Source organism: Anabas testudineus, chromosome 11 (assembly GCF_900324465.2).
Source record: "Anabas testudineus chromosome 11, fAnaTes1.2, whole genome shotgun sequence".
NCBI lineage: Eukaryota > Metazoa > Chordata > Actinopteri > Anabantiformes > Anabantidae > Anabas > Anabas testudineus.
This window is the reverse complement of record NC_046620.1, coordinates 4,701,814-4,722,618: the sequence shown is the minus strand read 5'-3', so window position 1 is coordinate 4,722,618 and position 20,805 is coordinate 4,701,814. Positions and strand designations below refer to the sequence as shown.

Below are 20,805 nucleotides of genomic sequence, written 5' to 3'. Positions count from 1 at the left end.
GAAACGTACCTGCAGGAGACATCTGATTGGCTGGAGCTGAATCTGTTTGACGGACTGGAGGGAAAATCTTTTTCTGACTCAGCTGTTGATTTGTCTTTCTATGAAGTAAAAAGCTTCTTCTTTTAGTTTTAGCTCATATTCAACTTGTGATCTGAACATTTATGCTCATACGAAATAATACTGACAATATGACATTTAAATAAATATATCTAAAAATACTTGTTTACTATACATATTACCGACTGACGATGTTTTAGGAACATGTAACTTCTCTCGTAAAGATGTCGAACTTTCTTTTCAGCAGGAAGTTCACTATTTAAGAGAAAGGCGGGAAGGGAAAAGCGGAGCAGGTCTGTGTTTTCTCCCAGACAGACTGATATGAGTTGAGAGAGGCTGGATAGGAAGAGAGGCTCCGTTAGTGTGGAGGAGTTGGTGGTGTTGAGGGGGGACGATATCACAGTTGTGGCTCAGCATCAGCCTCTATTCCTGGCCGGACTGCCTCACTCCTCTGTCCAGGTCAGATCTTTGGACATGAGCAAAAGAAGGGAGGGATCTTAGAACAGAAACAGGAAATAATGGATAATGGAGAATAAGATAAATGTTTTCAGCTTTATTATTAAGTCAGTGCGAAGTCGTCCATGTAAAACGTGTAGTACAGTCAGCTTAACTGTTCGAGGGGTCGCGTTTGTAGAGATAGAGCTTCTTATCAACTGGACCCTGAGTTGTTATTCATGACTTCACAGAACTTTCCCCAGGTCTCAGCCAAGTGTTTGTCTTTACAGCAGGTCTCATACTTCTTTCCACTAGAGCTGAGTAAGATAAGAGACATGTAGTGACTGGGAAGAAGACTGTCTGTTGTGACTGTTCTGGGCACTTACTTTAGACTACAGTCATGTAGTTACGTGTGACCTGTCCACTCTGTGCCGCACAGCAACACCTGGGATCTTGATAAAACTGAATCTCAACTCTCCATTCACCTTCTTCTCTGGAGTTGTGTGATGGATAAGAATGGAGTAAACCTATGTAGCCTGCTACCACACTTTGTGTCTGTGTGTATGTGACTTTTCTTTAGAAACACTCAGAGCAGTGACCTCTTAATCTGTATAATTCAGTGAATCATTACAGAAATTCAGATTATGTAACTAACCTGCCTCCTCTGTCTCTTTATTTCCTCAGATGAGCGGGATCGGGTGCAGAAGAAAACTTTCACAAAGTGGGTCAACAAGCATCTCATCAAGGTATGTGTCACCAGGTTCTGCTGGTATGAAATGTGCTGACTGAGTAAAAGCTTGGCTGCTTTTTATGGTTTATTTTATATTAAATGATGGTTTGTTTTCTCAAATCAACACAGATCAGCACAACCAACATCCTCTCCTCTCCTAGTCATGTCATCAGTAGTGAGTTGTGTCACTTTATAGATTACAATTAAGTTTCTCTAATCTGACCTCTTATATATTCTTAGATAACAATAATTTGAAAATCTAAAAATCTGTGAAATTAAAGGTCTCGTAAAAGAGCTGGACTGTTTGTGGTAAAGCTGCTGTAACAGGAGTATAATAATAAAAAAAAAGTCCTTCTAGGTGTCCTGGTATCCTGAACAGGATTCATTTTCTTGTCTGACTCAATCCTACTGATGCTACATATACTAAAGAAACCAGATAAGAAGCCTAAAAGGCAAGTGTCTTTTAGCATTTAGCCGATTAGCTTTATCAATCAGTATGTGTCAGTCAGGTCATGAGGACCCATTTATATCTCTCATGACTATATTTATTTATGAGGACACTTCCTGCTGATCTGTTTGTTCCTCCTCCACTTCTCTGAGCTCAGACTGGTTTCGTCAGTCCAGCATGTACTGACCAGAGTTAATGTGTCTGAGGAGCAGACTGCACTGTTGCATCGATAAATCGGCATCTGTCTGGGTCATTTTGCCTGTTTGCTTCATCACCGTCCAGTAATGTCTCTAAAGTCACAGCTTGGTAAATGTTGCTGCATTCGCACCTCACTAGTGGTTAGCAGAGAGAAAAAAAGCGGTGAATAAAGTAAAGGAAGTCTTAGCATAAATGTTAAATAGCAGTTTTGAATATAAGACTGTTAATAAAACACAGCAGGAGTTACCCTTGGGTGGACAAGCGGTTAAGAGAATGGATTAATGGATAAAACACAAATATTAAATAAGAGATTGTCTTTATTGAGTCAGTATTTTAGTTGTGATGAGTGCTGCATTTATAGCATCAATAAAGAAACATGAATTAAATATGAATATGCAGCTGCATAAAGCAGCTTTGAGACATGCTGCTGAATAAGATCTACACTTCTTCTCTTCACAGTAAAGGAAATGATGCACAGTAAAACCCCACATCTCTCAAATCATATCAAAGCATCAATTAAAAAGCTGCATGAGGGGAATTTGTTCCTGAAGATAATCAAACTGGAAGAGATTTAATTTATTATCACTAGTTTGCTATCACTATTGCTTCTCTACATACATGTGACTATTACATCTGCATACACCTGCCACTTCTGTCACATCCATATGGTACAATATGCACAGTATGTGACTCACACACAGACAGTACAGTCTCTGAGGAGAGGAGTATGTGCAGTATTTCTGTCACATGACCTGGGAATGAAGCGTCGGTCTGACCCCATAACTCTGGAGCAACTGTTGTCACAGAGCTCAGCATGTGGCTGTAACTGTATATCAGCTGGCACTGTCTGACCAGCCACTGACTGTAATGTAGGTCAAAGATGAGAGCAGCAGGAGGGACGGGACAGTTCGTCAGTGCTGGAAGTGGAGGTTCCATTAATTTTCAATGAGATGTTGTTCTGCAGCTTTTTCCTGTGTTTTCTGTTGCATGAGAGCAGAACATCAAAGCATCTTACAAAAAACTTCTTTTCCATGTTGTCCCTCTTTTTTTGTTCCCCTGCACTGCACATTTCCTCATGTACACAGCTGGACAGTCAGCCAGCACAGACGCAATCTACAGTTGCATTTATTAAAGAGACTACTGACCTTTACAGTTACAGGGAGCTAGGAGGGAGAGCGACACACAAAGGGAAGATGACATGAAAACATGAATAGCACGTGAAAGAGTGGGAAAAACAACTCTGATGTGTGTTGAATTATTTACTTATATATGAATAATATGTCCCAACACTGTGCAGGAGGGTGAAACGTCTGTGTTTCGCTTCATCTACTGACTCTTTGCCAGTACTGGTTATACTAACCTCCGCCCTATCAGCTGGGATTTAAAGACAAACACGAGCAGAGCAAACAGAGCTAAAAGGGAGGAAAGATTAAGAAAGACGTAATAGAAAATAAACTCCGGAGACCAAAGAGAAAAGACATTAAAAGATAAAGAACCAGGATAAGGAGATAAAGACAGACAGGTGCTGGGTGACATCATCGCTCCTTGTTTCCTGTTTGCTCAGTGCATGCCTCATTTGACAGATTATTTTTGGCAGCTCAGGTGTGCTGAGTGTGAACAGGTATGTGTGTGTGTCTAGTGCAAACCTCGGGCCAATATAAAAATTAGCCTCAAAAATACCTGCTGACACTTACTGACACACTTTGACCCAGCAGGCTGTTGGCACAATGAGGACAAATCCCGTGTTTGCAGATTACGAAGTCAGGTGGAGGCAGGAGCTTGTTCACAAAGAAGAACCGTCAGCAGCACTGCAGCTCGGCAGGAGAACACGATGTTTAACCAAATTCAGTCTGTCTGTATTTGTGTTTATCTTTAACTGTAATGAGCTACAGCTGCAGAAGCTACAGTGCAACACATCAGCTGCTGACTTTCATAATTCAACATGTTAATATCTCATAGATTGTTTGTAAAACATGGCGTTGTTCTTCAAGCGTGATGAAAACACTTTCAACTCATTAAACGCTCTGCTGTGGTTAAAGTTATTTGCACCATGTGCCTAAGTCTACGGTTTCTTTACATTAAAAAACGTTTTAGTAAATTTGTTTTATAAATATTTTCAGGTCTGCTTAAATATCAGATAACTTAATAAATGAGGAACATTGCAACAATAAGTGTGTATAAGGGCTGATTTAGCAAAAAGTGCATGTTTTTGTTGACAGCATTGACAAAAAAAAACATCTATGTAATTCTTAGCCTGTTAAGTTAACCTAAGACAAGATAAACCTTCATTAAGTGGGGATATTTGCAGTGTTACAGCAGCAGAAATAACAGTAGCGATGACATTACTCATAAATAGGACAATAAAAAAGAACTATATCTATTCAGTTATGTGCATTAAACTACTCTATCAGACAATCAACACTAGAACCCGGTTCTGTGTTAGGTTTGTCTCATCTCACAGTTACGTTAAGCAGCAGTCACATTTTTAACTGGCATTTGAATACTTGCAGTCATTTATTCTTACATCCTACTGTATTTGCTGAACCCCGTTTATATACTTATACTATACTATACTCCAAATGTAGCGTGACCCAGATTTGGGTTCAGTATTTCATAGCAGTTCAGTTGCATTTACCCAGGTGCTCCGGTCCTTCACATTAGCTCCAAATGCTTTAGTGCCAAAGGCATCTGACAGCTGCCGTCGCTACTCATCAGACACAGCTGGCTGTGTGAGCAACATCCCTTAAGACACAGAAAAAACATCCTGTTTGTACCAAAATGTCACAAAATAACAATCTAAGAACTCAGCTGGGTAGTAGAGAGCGATTTTAAATCCACTGACACAAAACTGAAATTCTCTTTGTGTATATTTTTAAATGACTAGAATAACAAATGAGAGTCTAGCGTAGGCTGCTAATCCTGACTGCGTGATGGGCCATCTTTAGACACCAGTGGGAGAAATAAACACCTCTGTTCGATGAGCAGCTTATGTGACATTGTGTTTAATGTAGTAGCCTTAAAGTCAAACAAGTCACTTTAAGCTTTGTTTATTTCAGGTTCAAGAACATGTGCACCTACATGCATCAACAGAATCGTGCTCATGATACAGACCAGTTAGTACATGTAAAGCAAAGTTTAGGTGAGCTATTTGAAATGAAGGATACTATATTTTTAGGTTGATTTCACTGCAGTGAGTTTCCAGTAAAGTGATAATAAACATCACGTCATCGACTCATTCAGACTCACTTGGAACCAAATCAATCTCTGACACACAGAGACATAATTAGGCACAAACGGCCCCTCGTTTCCAGTCAGTGTTGGATAAACCATTTCTTGATGTCATTTAATTATTGTTCATCAGCTCCCTTCAATATCAACTGATGTCATCTCGCACAGAACAACAGAAGGATGAGAGTCTGACACATAGGAGCGATGACAAAGAAAAATAGACAGCAGCAGCATTAGAAAAGGGTTCACTGAGGATAAATGGAGGGATGTTGTTAGTTTTGACGCTATAGTTTGAAGCCAAAGATTGACTTTTTTTTTTTTTAGCTCTGGCCTCAGTCTTACATAATGTTGTAGAAGATCTTAGCACAAAGAGTTGAGAGGTGAGAGCAGCTCAGGCTTTCAGGCCACTCTCGTGACTATCTTGCCCTCTTCTGGTGACAGGTGGTAGTACAGCGTCTTGTCCTGAGGCCAGGACTGCAGCAGAACTGTTCAGTAGGTGCAGTGTGAAACAGGAAAATCATAATGCAGGTATATGTGTGTGTCCTTTGTTTCCTTGGTGAGTCTGCATTATTGTAGCACTGATTTGGAAGCACTTTCCGTGGAGCATCTGACCTTTTGTCGAATGCCAACCTCCCTCGCTGTCCGCTGGTGAAGAAAGCATCATTGACATAGTTTGTTTACAATTGAAAAGCTATTCTGTTGCTTTGGACCGATGCTTCTTTTCCTTTCTGCATCTATTTATGGTGTGAAAGTCCTTCTTTCACAATTTGAAACAGTCTGTGTAGAAAACAAGCTAATTGTTCACAAACAGCCTCTTTTCAGTCACGTTCGAATTGAGTTGTTTAAACTAAATTGTGTTTTTTTTTTTATACAGTTTCCAGCCATAACCTTGTAGAAAATTAGGTTGGTCCAACATCTGTTGTAGTTGAACATTTAGATTTATTCTCATCAGCAGCATGTCTCAACAGCCTGAAACTAAAGAATCAAAATAACAGTATAATGTGAGAGACTGGGGACAGGTTGGTTAAGTGTCTTCAGTCGTTTCATTCTTTCAGTTCACTTGTCATAATGTTTTAGCCACTGTTCACGGTTCAGCTGCTCCGTTATCCTGTCTCTCTCTGTGAGTGTCCCACTTTGAAACAAAACAAGCTCTGATGCTGATCACACGCCTCAGTCAGGCTGCTGAGTCACCGTGTCAGCAGCACTCGCCACCGGTAACAAACACCCGCCACCCCCCAGGCGTCGATGTAATGTCATGGCAACAGAGATGAGGGGCCGCAGCTGGTGCCTCGTCTCTGTTGGCCCGGCAACCGCTGTCACCAGCCCTGTCCGCTGTGGGGCAATCAGCCTGACAGATGTCAACAGTGTTGAGTCAACAGAGGGATGATTGGAGTGTGGAATTAACTTTGTTAACTCTGTTTGTCTCTCCTCTCCTCTCCTCTCCTCTCCTCTCCTCTCCTCTCCTCTCCTCTCCTCTCCTCTCCTCTCCTCTCCTCTCCTCTCCTCGCTCCCTTTCTTATCTCTCTCTCAGGTGAGGAAGCACATCACAGACTTGTATGAAGACCTGAGGGATGGACACAACTTAATATCCTTGCTGGAGGTCCTCTCTGGAGTTACCCTGGTATGGTCTTTAACATCTGTTACACACGCATAGAGAAGTGTATTTTCTCATTAACTGCACCATGATATGTTCAATCACACACTTTTACTTTTTAAAATACCATTGGAGGAAGTAGAAAACTCTGCGTAATGCTAAAGTTGAACAGCCTGACATTTCCAGATCTCCAACATTAATGCAGCAGTTTCAACACTAATGACCTGACTTTGCACAGCACAGTGATGTAAGAGTCCCAGTCCTAATGCCTGCAGACAGATCAGCCAATAGATGACGCAGAATAGCTTAGTTGCAGACAGGTAGACTAACAGCAACAGACTGCTGACTCTGGTCTGGTTACACACACTGAGGACAGTGTCATCACCATGTACCCTGTCTGTTCTCTCTGTCAGTTTCAGTCGGTGTTTTATGGACTCCTCATCTTTTTATTATTTACAGTAAAACAATCAGTTTTACAGATTCCCTCTGCAGTTACAGTACTTTTCTCCTGTTTCCGTCATCCTCTATCATTGTCATTCTGTTTTATTTGTTCTCATACAGCTCTACATCTCCTCTTTCATGTCTCCCATTTTCCGCCCTTCTGTTACTATAGCAACAGAAGAGCGGTCCTTCCCTGAAAAGGGCATACGCCTCGCGGGCCCCCCCTCTCATCTTGCTCAGAGGGGAGGATGAGGAGGAGGAGGAGGAAGGAGCTCAGGGAGTATGTTTGCTCTCCCCCTCCACCACTCACTCTGTCTTCTCTGACCCTTCAGCTTCACCCTCTGCCCTACAGGTGGAGCTGTGAGGCTGCATGAGAGTGCCGTGTCACTGACGTCTGACCAGCAAAACCAGGCTGCACATAACACCACACTGTTAAACACTACTTTTAGTGTTTTTATCATTTATGGTGGATGACAGCATCTCAACTCCAGTTTTGGTTTAGTGATTATACTACTTGACACTTTAAATGCATATAATTACATACAGTATGTATTTTGAACAAGTGTACTACTGCTGTCATTGAATAGTTAAAATCAAAATTAGGGGTTAATTGCCATTAAAACAGGATAAAATGAGTTCACCTAAAATAAACATGTTTAAAGTGTGCATACATGTATAATATAACACACACGTCTTCCTCTCGCTGACTAATCATGTGTCTCTTTACCAGCACAGTGTGAACCTACGTCCTGCACTTTACTCATGTACTCATTCGCAACAAGTTTGTGTGTGATTTTCTCTCCTTTTATGTTTAAACTGTATCTTTCCACCTTCTACTGGATGTTGGTGATAAACCAGCATGGTTTGAGTCTGACAGTTCTGGCATGTCTTTAAGAGCTCGTGTTGAAGACGGACCATTTCATGACTTCACTGCACTGTGGATTTAATTCAGCTTTACGTGCACACTCTGCTGCTTTTGGCATTTTTGTCACTAAAGGTCACTCAGTTTAAATCTTTGTTTCTAATTATGATTCTCCCCCCTTTTTGTGTTCCAGCCTAGAGAAAAGGGGCGAATGAGATTTCATCGATTACAAAACATCCAAATAGCACTGGACTTCCTCAAACAGAGACAGGTGAGCACAGTAAAAGGTGTATCTGCTTTTCTTGACAGTCTTGTTCATATTAAATATTGACTGGTGTACGCTACAAATTGTATGAGTGACATGAATCAGATGGATGAGAGCTGAACAGTGAGCACCGTGGTTAATTCAGGGAGGCTCCAGGCTGTTGATGTTTGGGTCAAACTTAAGTCTGCAGGTTTGTGCAGCTTAATCCTAGTTGTCAATAAATGCATGCATCACAGTCTTGTTGTATTTATATAACCAGTTAAGAGACTCCAAGCAAAGGTCGGCTAATTAATAATCCCAAGAGACGAATCATGCTCCCTGCCTGTCTGCTGAACTAATCCTGTTACAGATCTCTGTCCGCGATTAGTGAATTCTTGGATTTTGGTTTTGCTGAAACACACCTCTCATATTTTTGAAGACTAAAACACACACAACCTTTATGTCTCTCAGTGGGATACTATATCCTTGTGCAGCACATTCAACCCAGTTTGCAGAGGCACAGTCTAAGCAAGTTCTACTGCATTTCATCCTGGGACTGGGCAGTACCTTGTGCCATATGGTTGGTTGGTGCAGTGGAGAGAGCTGTGTTTTTGCAGTAATCTGCACTCCTACATTTACTGTACATATTAGAACTGCACCACATAGCTCACCTGATGTGTTTACTATAAAGTGACAGCTGCTTTCTAACAGTGGTGTCCTCACCCCGTTCTTAATCATATGTGTGCTTGCGAAAGAGAGCTTCATACAGCATCTGTTGACTTCTCTGTCTCAGCTATCATTCTGCACTGTTACTGCAAAGTTACTGACACTGTATCTGTTCATTAACTCTTAAACTGCAGCTTGCTCTCTGCACATAGTCCCTGTCTGTCTTAAACTCTGGCTCATTCCCTGGAGACGGCAGTGGTGAACGACTGACCTTTGCTTCCTCTGAGTACCTTCTGAGTTTCACTGCAGGTCTAATTATACAGCGTGATTGTCTCGGCTTAGTTAGAGGCACAAGATTTAACAAGGTCTCAGAGTCTGTTACACCTAATGAGCATGATAATTGGAGCAGAGATTATTTTTCATCCTTAGCATACAGAAGTGAGGATGAGTTATGCATTATCTTCTTATTTGTCCGTGTAAAAGTGATTATACATTTACTAAATTAACAAAAATTTCTTTATTTTTCATTTTCAGGTCAAACTTGTGAACATCAGGAATGATGACATCACTGATGGGAACCCCAAACTGACATTAGGTCTCATCTGGACCATCATCCTTCACTTCCAGGTCTGTGCCCTTCACATGCTTTTCCTGCAGCTCTTTGTGTTTTCTCAGTCATGGTTGATTGATAGTAGACTCAGACCCAGCTGTATGTCTTGGCCCTTGAAAACAACATAATGGACAACAAATGGTTCTTAGATCCAGCCCACACTCTAATAAAACGTTAAATTGATTATGTAATAATTGATTTATTCCCCACATTATTACTGCTGTGATTTAATCTGGATTTAAATGGAGTGAAATGAAAGCAAGTTGCTCCAAATGCCGACTTGATTTCTGTGCTGTACTGTTGTAACTTGGCGTCTCGTTCCAGCTGTTGGGATTTGAGTTATTATCACTTACGGGATGAGCTTAGCTCTGTGTGCCTTGGCGAACAAGTGTTAACTTATGCAATAGAAGAGGATCCAGCGCTCTGTGGAAATGAGAAAGTGTGCGTTTGTGGTACTGTACATTCATGTTCCTCTGTAAGGGAACCAGATACGTTCCAGGTATTGGAACCTTAAGTGTTTCCTGCTGATGGTGGTTATGTTCTGTGCTGTGTTAGTCGGAATTAGCTGCACTTGTTGCAAGATCTTCACACAAGTTCTTGTTTTGATAGTATTTTTTGATCCTGGATTTACAGTTTCGTGCTTGTATAACACACATTTAAAATATGTCACATGCAGACTGATTGAACTGTAATTCACTGTAAACCCAGAGTGATGGAGGAAGAAGGAAAAGATCATAGCAAGATTTAATTCTTGCAGTGACCACTCTTGTACAATGAAATTATTTAGAGACATATTCTCGATTATGGTTGTGGGGCCTTGGTTTTTGTGGCTTAAACTGATATTTATAAATATTTTCTGCAAGCATCCTTTCACGACAACAAATCACTATTGTTATTACTGATATTGTCCACTAATGTACCAAATGTCAAACTATTAGTTTTATTATTGAATTATACAAAGGAACTGTTGAAATAAATGTTGTCTAAAGGGCAGCTTGTTTAGTTTAGGCAGTCGATCATCTGAACTGTTTCTCCCGATTCCTGATGTGGAGTAATTTCCTCTAAATGTTCCTGCATCATTGTGTTGCAGACAGGGTTGTACCGCCATTACCACTGGTCTGAGGCATGCACAACGAATATGTTGCACCCAAAAACTAATTAATACAAAGACTGAACAAAGCTATCTCAGATGTTTTTATCGAACTAATTCCAGATAAGGTCATGACCGTTAGACCGTGATCCAATGTGACCCTTAGCAAGGTGACACTAGTACCTGGTTGACATGGAAGCAGCAGGTAGCACATGGAACCGCAGTAATCATTTCAGTGGACATGACTCAGCAGAACATTGTGTTGTGAAGGACGAAGGGCTGCTAGAGGGACTTATCCATAGATGATGGACATGACGGGGGCTGAAACAAGCTGCAGGAATTGTGGAAGAAATGAAGAAAGGATTAAAGAAAAAAAAAGCTGTCGAACTAGAGCGAGGGAATTGGCCAGCAGCGCTGAAAATAGTTTCAGGAGTTCACTGAGTGCAGGAGATGACGACAGTTTTACATTAGAGCTGCAGTGAGAAACTCCAGTCCCACAGAGCTTTGTGTCCCTGCAGCATGTCAGTGTGATTATTACAGTAAATACACAGCAATGAATCAGCAACACACCACAAACACATCTCTACATCTCCCCCTACTATATATATACTACAATTCAGACTCTTTTAACTAGATATACAGTGAGTTGCATATTTGACGATGAGCAGTGTTTAGTGCAATAAAGAAGCATAGAGAGGTTCAGAAAATATTCACTAATACTGTGATATGTGGCCCAGATCGTAGGGAAATCTATAATTTCCACATTATTCCCACGGGCAGCTTTGGTCTGATGAGAGTGATTATGAAACAATTTCTGGAAACAAGCCTCCAGGTCTTTGTGACCAGGATCTCTAAGTGCAAATGAGTGACTCAGCACATGAGCCAATTATAGGAACTATCTCACTCGTCTATCACTTTTCATTTGGGTCATAACTGTTGGCTATTATTTCACTGGCACCTCAAATTATAGGTGAGCTTACATCTCAGCGTTTCCTCACTCTGTCTGCTTCTTCAAGAATCCTGCTGGAGTGTTTAGTCATGTCTGCATGTGTCCTCTGTAAATAACTGTCGTGCTAAGTGCCTCATCACACTGATTTAAATGCCAAACACACTATTTGAATCAAATAAAGATTAAAAAAAACTATAACAGTAGTATATAGTACTTAACACGCTGTATTTTGAACGCCTTCACATACCAGTCATACTTTTATTTTCAATGTGAATCAAAACTACCGATGTGGCAGGTTGGACATATTGACCTTTAACTCTTGCTGTTGTTCATTTGCCATCGTTTGTCTTGTTGGCTACAAGTTTAAACCCCGTTGTAGTTACTGTTTCAAACCACTAAGTGTCACCCATTAGCTCAGTTTGACAGATCACCCAGACAGATTATTGGAGGCTCCCAGCCACAGGAAGCTGTTCCTGTGCATGGACCCTCCTCCTACACTGTGTCTACCTGTGATTGGCTGGGAAAACTGTATGTCACTGCTAAATCTTAATGAGTGAATTTCTCTGCTGGTGAATAAATTTTTCATCGTTTCACTGTCATGCTTTGAGGCACAATCAGCAGGTGGGGTCAGTTTATTTGTGTTTTAAAAGTGCTAATTTAAGGAATTTTTTACTTGGATCCATCACCATCTATGTAACTGAAAGCTGATCTCACTTCACACTGTAGTGCCCATTTCAAACAACTCTATGCAATACAGTCATGTTTCAGTGTGCTTATTGCTAAGAACATCAATGTCACTTCAGTGCTTAAATAACTCCTGTGTTTTCACTGGACTCATTTAGTGACATTACATTGACGTCATGTTCAACCTGTAGTGCTGCTGCACACAGCACGTCCTGCAGAGTTTGAGAGCAAAACTCTAAAAGCACTGAGAAAAATCCAAGGACACATCACTCATCATTCAGTTTAAATTATTTAATTCTTCTTTTGAATAAACTCTTCAGTGCAGTCCTCTTTAACCTGTTTAGTGTTTGTGAATCTCTTTCAACACAGCGTGGTCACAGTTAGTCGTGATGTCTCTAAGCAGCACAAACTAAATTGAATGATTTTTTATTTTCTGTCTCTCATCATTTATCTTGTAACATACACACATTAGAGGTCTTGGAGTTCATCATCCTTCTTCTCTGCGTTGTTTTATGTTTAGTTAAATTGGGTACCGTAATACTTTAGGAAGATGGCATAAAAGCTTTCAGACTGTTTATTACTTGGTCACAGCAGTACCTGCCAAGACAGACGTATCTACAGTAGTCATTATATTTCATTAGCAGTTGTCATGGTTTTGCGACTTATATTAGGTATAAGTTATATTTTTAATTTCACCTTTCATATCGGCTTCACGATGTAAGAACATAAAGTCTCAGCATCTTAAAGCACCTGTGCTCTGAATAATGATGGAGCTTGAATTATGATCTATGTGCCTCAATGTACAATATCGACAAAAGAGCTGGTTAATATATGACTAAAAGAACTTCAGGTAGTCCAACATGCACGCATAAAGAGCCGACGCTGTGCTCAGAAGCCGGTTGCAGTCTGATTATTACAGTTCATGATGGCATGCAGCCACAGAAAAGGGATGAAAACCTTGGGGAGTTGATTAGTGCTTTCCCGCGATTGGTTCATGCCTTTTTCATGTGTTTGTGTGTGTGTTGTACTTGTATGCTTTCTATTCTTTCTGTTAATGAGACAAGATAAATTGCTGTGGCTTTCACCACTTGAGACCACTACTCCCTGTTAGTGGTCTCCATCCATATCTGTCTTTGAAGACATTCAGCAGCTGTTAGGTGTAAAGTTGTGCAAGTTCTGCTGCAGTGATGCTGCCTTATTATATCATACAGCATCATGTTTATAAGGTGTATTATTCAGCTTATGGGCCAGGATGCAAACCAAATTCTAATTTCAGCACAGATAATCAGTTTAAATATTAAATGTCCAGGTACTTCGTCACACAGCAGAATGCAGAAATCCTGGAAATTCTGAATTGCGAATTCTGTGTTCCTTCTCAGTGACTTTCAAAATGGCCTGCACCGTCCTAATAAAATAATGACATACTTTATCTGTCCTCTTTGGAAAATTTTTATGAGTGATGAAGCAAATATTTAGCTGTCTCTGCACAAAATGTGGAGAAAATCTTTCATCTACTCACACTCTCTCACTTCCATTCACAGCCTCTATCCGTCCACTCCAGTTTTTCTTCTGTCTTTTTCAGCTCTTTCTTAATTCCCTCAAATCTCCTTACTCCCCCCCCTTCTCCCCATCTCATGTCTGCTTTTCACTCCAGATCTATTCATAACCTGTAGCTTGATGGGCAAATGGAGATTGAAGGGAATAGATGGCAAGAGACAGATTGAAGTGCTTACCCATTTTTCATTTATGTTGCAGAGACGCAACAGTCTGATTTTAGATTTGATCTCCTTGCTGCATTTTTTTCTTCGTCCCTGTTGCAGCCTGTCATTCAGGCTGGCTTTTGGGTCAAGTGTGTGTGAATGTGTGTTTGTGGCATCGAAAGCTGCTCACTAACAGCCATGAGAGAGAGCTAGAGAGAGAGAGAGAGAGAGAGAGAGAGAGGCAGGAGTAACGAGGAAGCGGATAGGAGGAGGAGGGCCATGGAGGGAGGGGTGGATTGTGCGAGTGAGACATCGAGCAGTACAGAATGTGAAGCTGCAGCAGCCGGGAGATAAAAGCTTTTCTCTCCCTTTGCCGGTGTCTGCGAGTGAGGGATAAAGCGGAGGAGCAAATCCAGGCGAGGGAGAGACGATCCAGGCTGCCCGCTGTCACTGGAGCTCCCGGCTTCCCCTGACCAGTAGGCCTCAAACCATAAACGCACAGCAGGACAAGACACACTCATGGACACGTATACAGAAGGGCTTACACAGCTGACCAGGGGACCGCCCAACCTTGCAGGAGCAAACACAGACTCATACTGTTTTTTGGAAAGCCACACACTTGCTGTTTCTGTTTCGGTTGTGCACCGTATCAATCGGATCAATCCAGCCATGCTTGTCTGACAGAGCCACTGGCTCTTATTAGCCGGAGACGCCCTATGTTCCTGCTCATGCTCCCCACATGTCTTTGAGGGGACATGGAGCGTGGATGCGCCTGTCCTAACCTTTACTGCTGTGGAGTTCAGAGCTGCCTTCACTGGACACTGAATCCCTTTGGCTCTGTTCCAGATGCACATCTGTATGTGAAGTAGGTCTGCTACTAGAACTGGATTTTGACTAGACCTTAGCTAAGCCGACCGTAGACGAATCTGTTCCTCCCTTTCTCATCTTTGGAGTCCAGCTCCTGCTTGTACCCCAGATGCCTCTTCCTAATTAGATCTAGTGGACGTGAGGAGCTATTAAGAGCCGAGGAGAAACAGAATGACAGCCTTTTTTTCTCCAACCTCCCTGTTTTTTGTCTCAGTGGAAGACATGGTATAAATATCCCCCACCTCATACAAAATGTGGATTTCGCCAAGCTGTTGCATCGTCGCAGTGCACCACCCGATGAAGGGGAAGCTTCTCTGAGTAACTGGCAGGCTGACAGCAACACATGTGAGGTTCTGATTGCACAGTACTTGAATACAATTCCCAGCCAACTCTTGTCCTCTGAGACTCTGACATTGAAGTGGGGGAAATCTTCACCCTGGTATCCAGGGGACAGGCATGTGATGCTAAACTGTCTGGGGAGTGAAAGGTGGAGTCTGTCTGCATTTGTCTGTCTCCAGATTTAGACCAGCACCCTGACAAAGCTGCTTTTTGCAGGTTTTACACTCACTTGATTCAACAGTTTGGTATCTTACCCATTTTAAAGACTAAACTTTCCTGTCAGTCCCATCCAGTATGAGAAATCAAAACCAGACATTTTGGATTACAAAGTATTGATTGAGATGAGGAATGACCAAATATGCTTGAACAACTGACACATCACATGAGACAACAGCTCAATGAGCAGCAGAAAATGTGGGAAGATGATAAGGAGGAGCGTTGGGATAGGAAGCTGATGCTCTCATTGAGGATTTAACAAGCTGTCAGAGTATTGACTGAATCCCCCAGCAATTTGTGGAAGCATTGGCTGACTGCACACTATCTCTCACCCACAGCCAATCTGGACTCTGTGTTGCCTCAGCAGAACGAGACACTGAGCTTGCTGTTGCCACGAAGGATACCAATACCATCACCATTAATACTACTTTCACTATGTATACTATGACAGATGAGATTCCTGACGATCTCTGCTGTCTGGCAGATGAGGAAACTTCTCTACTCCTGCACTGCAATAACATTACCACAGTAGGAGAGAGGCATCATTAATTCATGAGCTCCAATAGCTGTTAGATCTGAGTGTAGATAGAGCTCCTGGATTACACAGACAGCTGAAAAGCTTAACATCACTTTGTTTGTGGTTTGTCAAGAATGCAAGAAGGGATCTGAAGAGAATTGTATTTGGCAAAGGTGTTGTATTTTATCCTCACTTTATGATGAATCAGTCATCTCCTATATTTGAAGTTCGATAATATGTAATGATAATGAGACTGATACTGATTCCAGCACTCCCAGAAATCCTGCTGTACATACACACTCAGTGTTGTACACTTAGTTCTCGTGTCATAGACGAACACACGTAGAGTGTGTGAAGTAGCTGGAGAATCACTAATGGGCTCAGTAGCACTGGACTGCGCTATATCTTTCCCACACTCTCACACTCATTATCCTGCCTGACATGTTACCTTCCACCAGGTAACAGCTCACCTGCTAAAAGGCTGGTGATAAAGCGGACACCTGACCCTAAGTGAATTTATTTTCCCGGCCCCTGTGGTTCCACTGACACAACTGTGTCAACATGTCCTTGACTGCAACCTCTAGGATTGAGGAAACAGACCAAGTAAAATAGCCAGCTGTCTGCATTCATACATACACTGTCACACAGCAGGGTCCTTAAAGAGAGCAGAGCTGGCCACTGCACTGCCTGAATCAACGTGAAGGAAATAAGAAGGAGAGGTTGGAGCTGTGACACATCAGCCTGCAGCTACCTGCCCCGTGACTGAACCAATAACTGTTTGAGAAATGCTGAATTTCTCTCTCTCCTTCTCTGACAGCTTGTACCATCCATTCCTGTTCACTGGTTTGTATTTCTGATGGTGCCATGGAAAATGGAGCTAAACCTGCTTCACCTAACTTCACATTTCTCACAGGTGTCAGATTGATGAGGAAGCTGTCAGCAGCTGGGATTGGGATTTTGCTCTCAGACAACTGGAAATAATGTACAAACCTAAATAAACATGGGTTCTCTGATGAATTAACTGCCTCTGTTCGCTGTGGTTTATATTTTTTATACACAATTCTCTGCCAATATCAAAAACATGGGGAACTCTATGGGTTGTGTCAGGCCTCCACGAGAGGGGGAACTAACCGGAGCTCCACCACTTTCGCCAAAGAAGCGTCTACGATTCAGACGTAAGCACAAGGGCAAGAAGAACAGGAAAGGGGAGGTAGAAGAAGACTACAAGCAAAAAAGAAGCCACAAGCCTGATGAAAAAGAGGAAGAGGATGAAGATGGGGAGGGAAAAGCTTCAGTTCTAGAAACAATAGATTTTAGCAGCAAAGCTAAGACTCTTATAACAGTGCCTGATACCCAGTTAGCTCATTCCAAAACTAATCCATACAGCAATACTCTTTCCCCCGGCTCTACAACTGCCAGTATAGAGGGTTTTTTGGGCAGCCGAATACTTGAAGTGTCCCCCAAACCCAGCCCAGCGTGGAGAGGGGTCTTCTGCCTTCCAGGGGAGGAAGACTCTGTCAGTGCAATTGTAGATGTCTCCAGCATCCCAAGCCAAACCACAACCACCACCCCAGTCAACATAGCCCCGGCACTTGGCAGTACCACTCCTGGTGGAGGGAGAGTGTGTCGTGTTAAGGAGAAAGTCCAAGGCGTTCTAGAGAAACCTTGGATACTTCGACAGAAAAGGGAGAAAAAAGACAAGGGGCGAACAGAGAGAGAGGAGATGGAGTGCGGAGAGGAAAAAAGACTGTCTGAAGGAACATTAGGGGTGGTGCAGACACCTGCGGAGAGGGAGCACAAAGGTGTGGTCCATATCCGAGAGGTGGACGGCAAACTCTGTGTGGTGAGGACAGTGTACCCTAGTGACTATGGCTCTCCAGTGTGGAGGGGCGAAAGTGACAGTGACATCGAGGTGTGCAAGGTGCCCCCTGTCCCATCTCCAGTCACAGGAAGTATTCTTAAAGTCCTACTGTCCGAGGAGGACAAAGGTAGAACCAAACTGTCTGCAGGCGTCCCCTTGTCCGCTAACCAGTTGCAGATTCAGGAGAGTATGACTGTCAAAGGATTTAAATTGGGTTCTCCTGCTCGTGCACAAGACAGGTCAACTCTCTTAGAGTCGGGCTATGCCAGCGACCTGCCGCTGACCTCTCCAGAAACAGCAGGCACCACTCCCAGTCAGACAGACTGGGGAGGGCTGACCAGTAGCTCATCAGAGAGACTGGACTCCATGATTGAGAGTCCTCTGTCCCTGCATCAACAGGCAGCTGTAAAATACCTGCCCCAGGTTTGTGTCCTGTCCTCCAGACATCAAATCCTTGACCATCTATGTCTCTACTAGTGTTACAACATTTAGTTGATTAATCTAGATGTTCCCAACTGCTGGATTCCTCATCAGTACAGTTTAGTAAAGGGCACAAAACAACATCTTTATTAGCCAACTGAGCTTTAGTGGCATTAAACCTGTGAAGGTTTTTAAACCTTTTAAACTATATCTGTTGTGTCAGGAGAGGAATTCAAAGCTCTTTGTGTGAATGTAGGTTTTTAAGCTGTGCCTTTGTTGTAATGCACCATGTTTATGGTCATACTGGTTGTACTGATGAATGTATGTGCATGTGTGCGTTGTTATCAGCTCTTGAAAGGCAGCATGCCTTTCTCTGTTCTTTCCGATTGTGTCCCAAGAGCCTAATCACCACAGCACAGCCTGGCTCGCCATCCTTTTCCTGTATCCTTGTTCCCTGTGTCCTTTTCTTCTCATTTGTCTTCCTCCAGTGCTTGTTATTTTTCTCACACCACACACATGCTCCGTTACTACTGACGTCTGTTAGAGAGTGTGAAACAGGCAGGAATGGTGTGTGTGTTAAGGAGAGAGAGGGAAGGGTCATTTCTCTAAATAACAGGGTTCCCTCACGGCTCAGACTGTAACATGTCATTTCATACCAGTCCAATAACACACAACACAATAATGTAACGGTGTGTCTGTGTAACTCAGGATGTTTTGGTTGACAAAAAGATAACCTGATTACAGTGTCATCATGTTCTGAGGATGATTTACTGTACCATCATTTTACATTACATTTCACAGTTTATTTGTCTTCAGTCTAGTATTTTTTTGTTATTGCTGCTGCACATAATAGTTTGATTTAGATAAATCGTACTCTGACAACCCTTTTTTCATTAAACATAGAACTCAATCTTCAAATTTTAAATGTGGTTGAGCACATATATCTACTGTGACAAAACCTTTATTTCACTGTCAAACAATCAGATGAAAGAGACAAGATTACAAATCGTACTAGACATGTAATACGAGTTAGTTGACACACAGTGCTAGAGATATAAGACTGTAGGGACCAGTTACTTTACATCATCACAAAACAGCTGAGGAACAGAGCATCAAATCCCACTGACAGGTTTTTTTTTTTATTGTTAGCTGAAGGGCGGGATGCTCTGTTGTTTAGTTTACATTTCTTCAGTTGTTTTTCCTTTTCAACATGTTTTTAGGGAGGTTTTCTGATTCTGATATGAAAGTCTAACGGCTGATTGTAGCTGAAAACTCCCTGAATTTGCCCCCTTTGAGGAAAATTTGCAATCTTGGTCATTATGAGTAAAAGCTGATTTGATGTTTTGATTGCATGGAGTGTTTAGAGGTGCACTAACCAGAGAACGTGAGAGTTTTCTGTGCTAGCTTACATCTGTTCAGCTCTCCCTCACCCTGAAAATGAACAGGCTGCTGCAGCCACTGCAGTAACACGGCAGATGACGGATGTGTTTCACGATGACTGCCACAGTTTGTTCACTTCGCCTTCACGTAATAAAGGCAGTACAGTAGAGGTGTGCTGTGTAGAACAGCTGACATTATGTCAGGTTGTGTTTAGTGTTATGTGTCTCACTGAAGCACAGTAGCTGCTGAGTCATGAGAAACACACAAAGAGGGTCTTACTGGACAGCAACAATCAATATGCTGGTCCTGGGTGTGTTCCTGTGTCTGTCTGTGTGGATGTCTTGTGTTCAGTTTAAAGTGCAGCTGTTCTTTGCATAATGGCGTGTAAGGCCCTTCTCTGCATAAAGAGGGATCTGAAATGCGCATTTAGTAAGATGGTAGCTCCGTCGAGCCTCGGGGGGATTCTTAACACACATTGAAATCACTGCTCAGATGGATCCATACTGTACACCCCTTCTGTTGTCTCTAAAGCTATCCATCTATCACCTATCCATCCTTTTTTCTTTAAGCTGGGGATTTACACAGGCGCATTTTAAATAAAACCATATTTTTCCTTCTTTTATCTTCTCCTCCTGTCCTTCCTCCATCCTCCCCTCATTGTTGTCTCTTCCATCCATCCCTCACTCTCCCTCCTCCCCATGCAAACTTCAAAGAGGCCATGTTTCTAAAACAGGGCTGATCTAGAGCCCTGGGGGCCTGCTGCTTGTAGATCATGGATGTTTGTGACTGAGTCATGGCTGCTACCTGATTTAAACTCCAACCTCTGTCTGCTTGTAATGTATAGTTTAACATAATGAGATATGTTGATGAGATGAATAAATGGACTTTAAACATGTGCACATACAAATACACTGTGTGTATTCATACATACAGAGCACACAAAGCTTAGTTTGTTTGTTTTTGCCTGAATGACCTTTTCATGAATGTTATTCATTCAGTTATTTAGACAGGAAGTTTAGTTATGCAGACAAATCATTGTCTCATCATGAATGTTTTATGGCGTCAAAACAAAAACATTAGTTACTAGTTTTAATATAGTTCATATTAATATTGTTTTCAGTGAAGCCAATGAGGTTGCCAGATGTAGAAGTGTTTCTGAAGAACAGCAAAGGCAAAGAACACTATATCCATCATAACTGGAGTTTTGATTTTGTGCAACAAGCAAGCAATCAGTCAAAATCAAGCTAAACAGTTTTCTAGCAAATATCA

The 20,805-nt window shown here is 42.0% G+C and overlaps 1 protein-coding gene across 14 annotated transcripts in view; it reads left to right on the top strand.

Moving 5' to 3' along the window:
• Positions 1 to 20,805, top strand: part of macf1a (microtubule actin crosslinking factor 1a) — a 139,399-nt gene that overhangs the window by 25,127 nt on the left and 93,467 nt on the right. For all 14 annotated transcript variants that reach the window (XM_026350212.1, XM_026350206.1, XM_026350208.1 and 11 more), the window contains exons 2-5: positions 1,177 to 1,238; positions 6,628 to 6,717; positions 8,187 to 8,264; positions 9,438 to 9,530. In XM_026350212.1, coding sequence (XP_026205997.1) covers positions 1,177 to 1,238; positions 6,628 to 6,717; positions 8,187 to 8,264; positions 9,438 to 9,530 — 323 coding nt within the window. The remainder of the gene's footprint in view (positions 1 to 1,176; positions 1,239 to 6,627; positions 6,718 to 8,186; positions 8,265 to 9,437; positions 9,531 to 20,805) is intronic.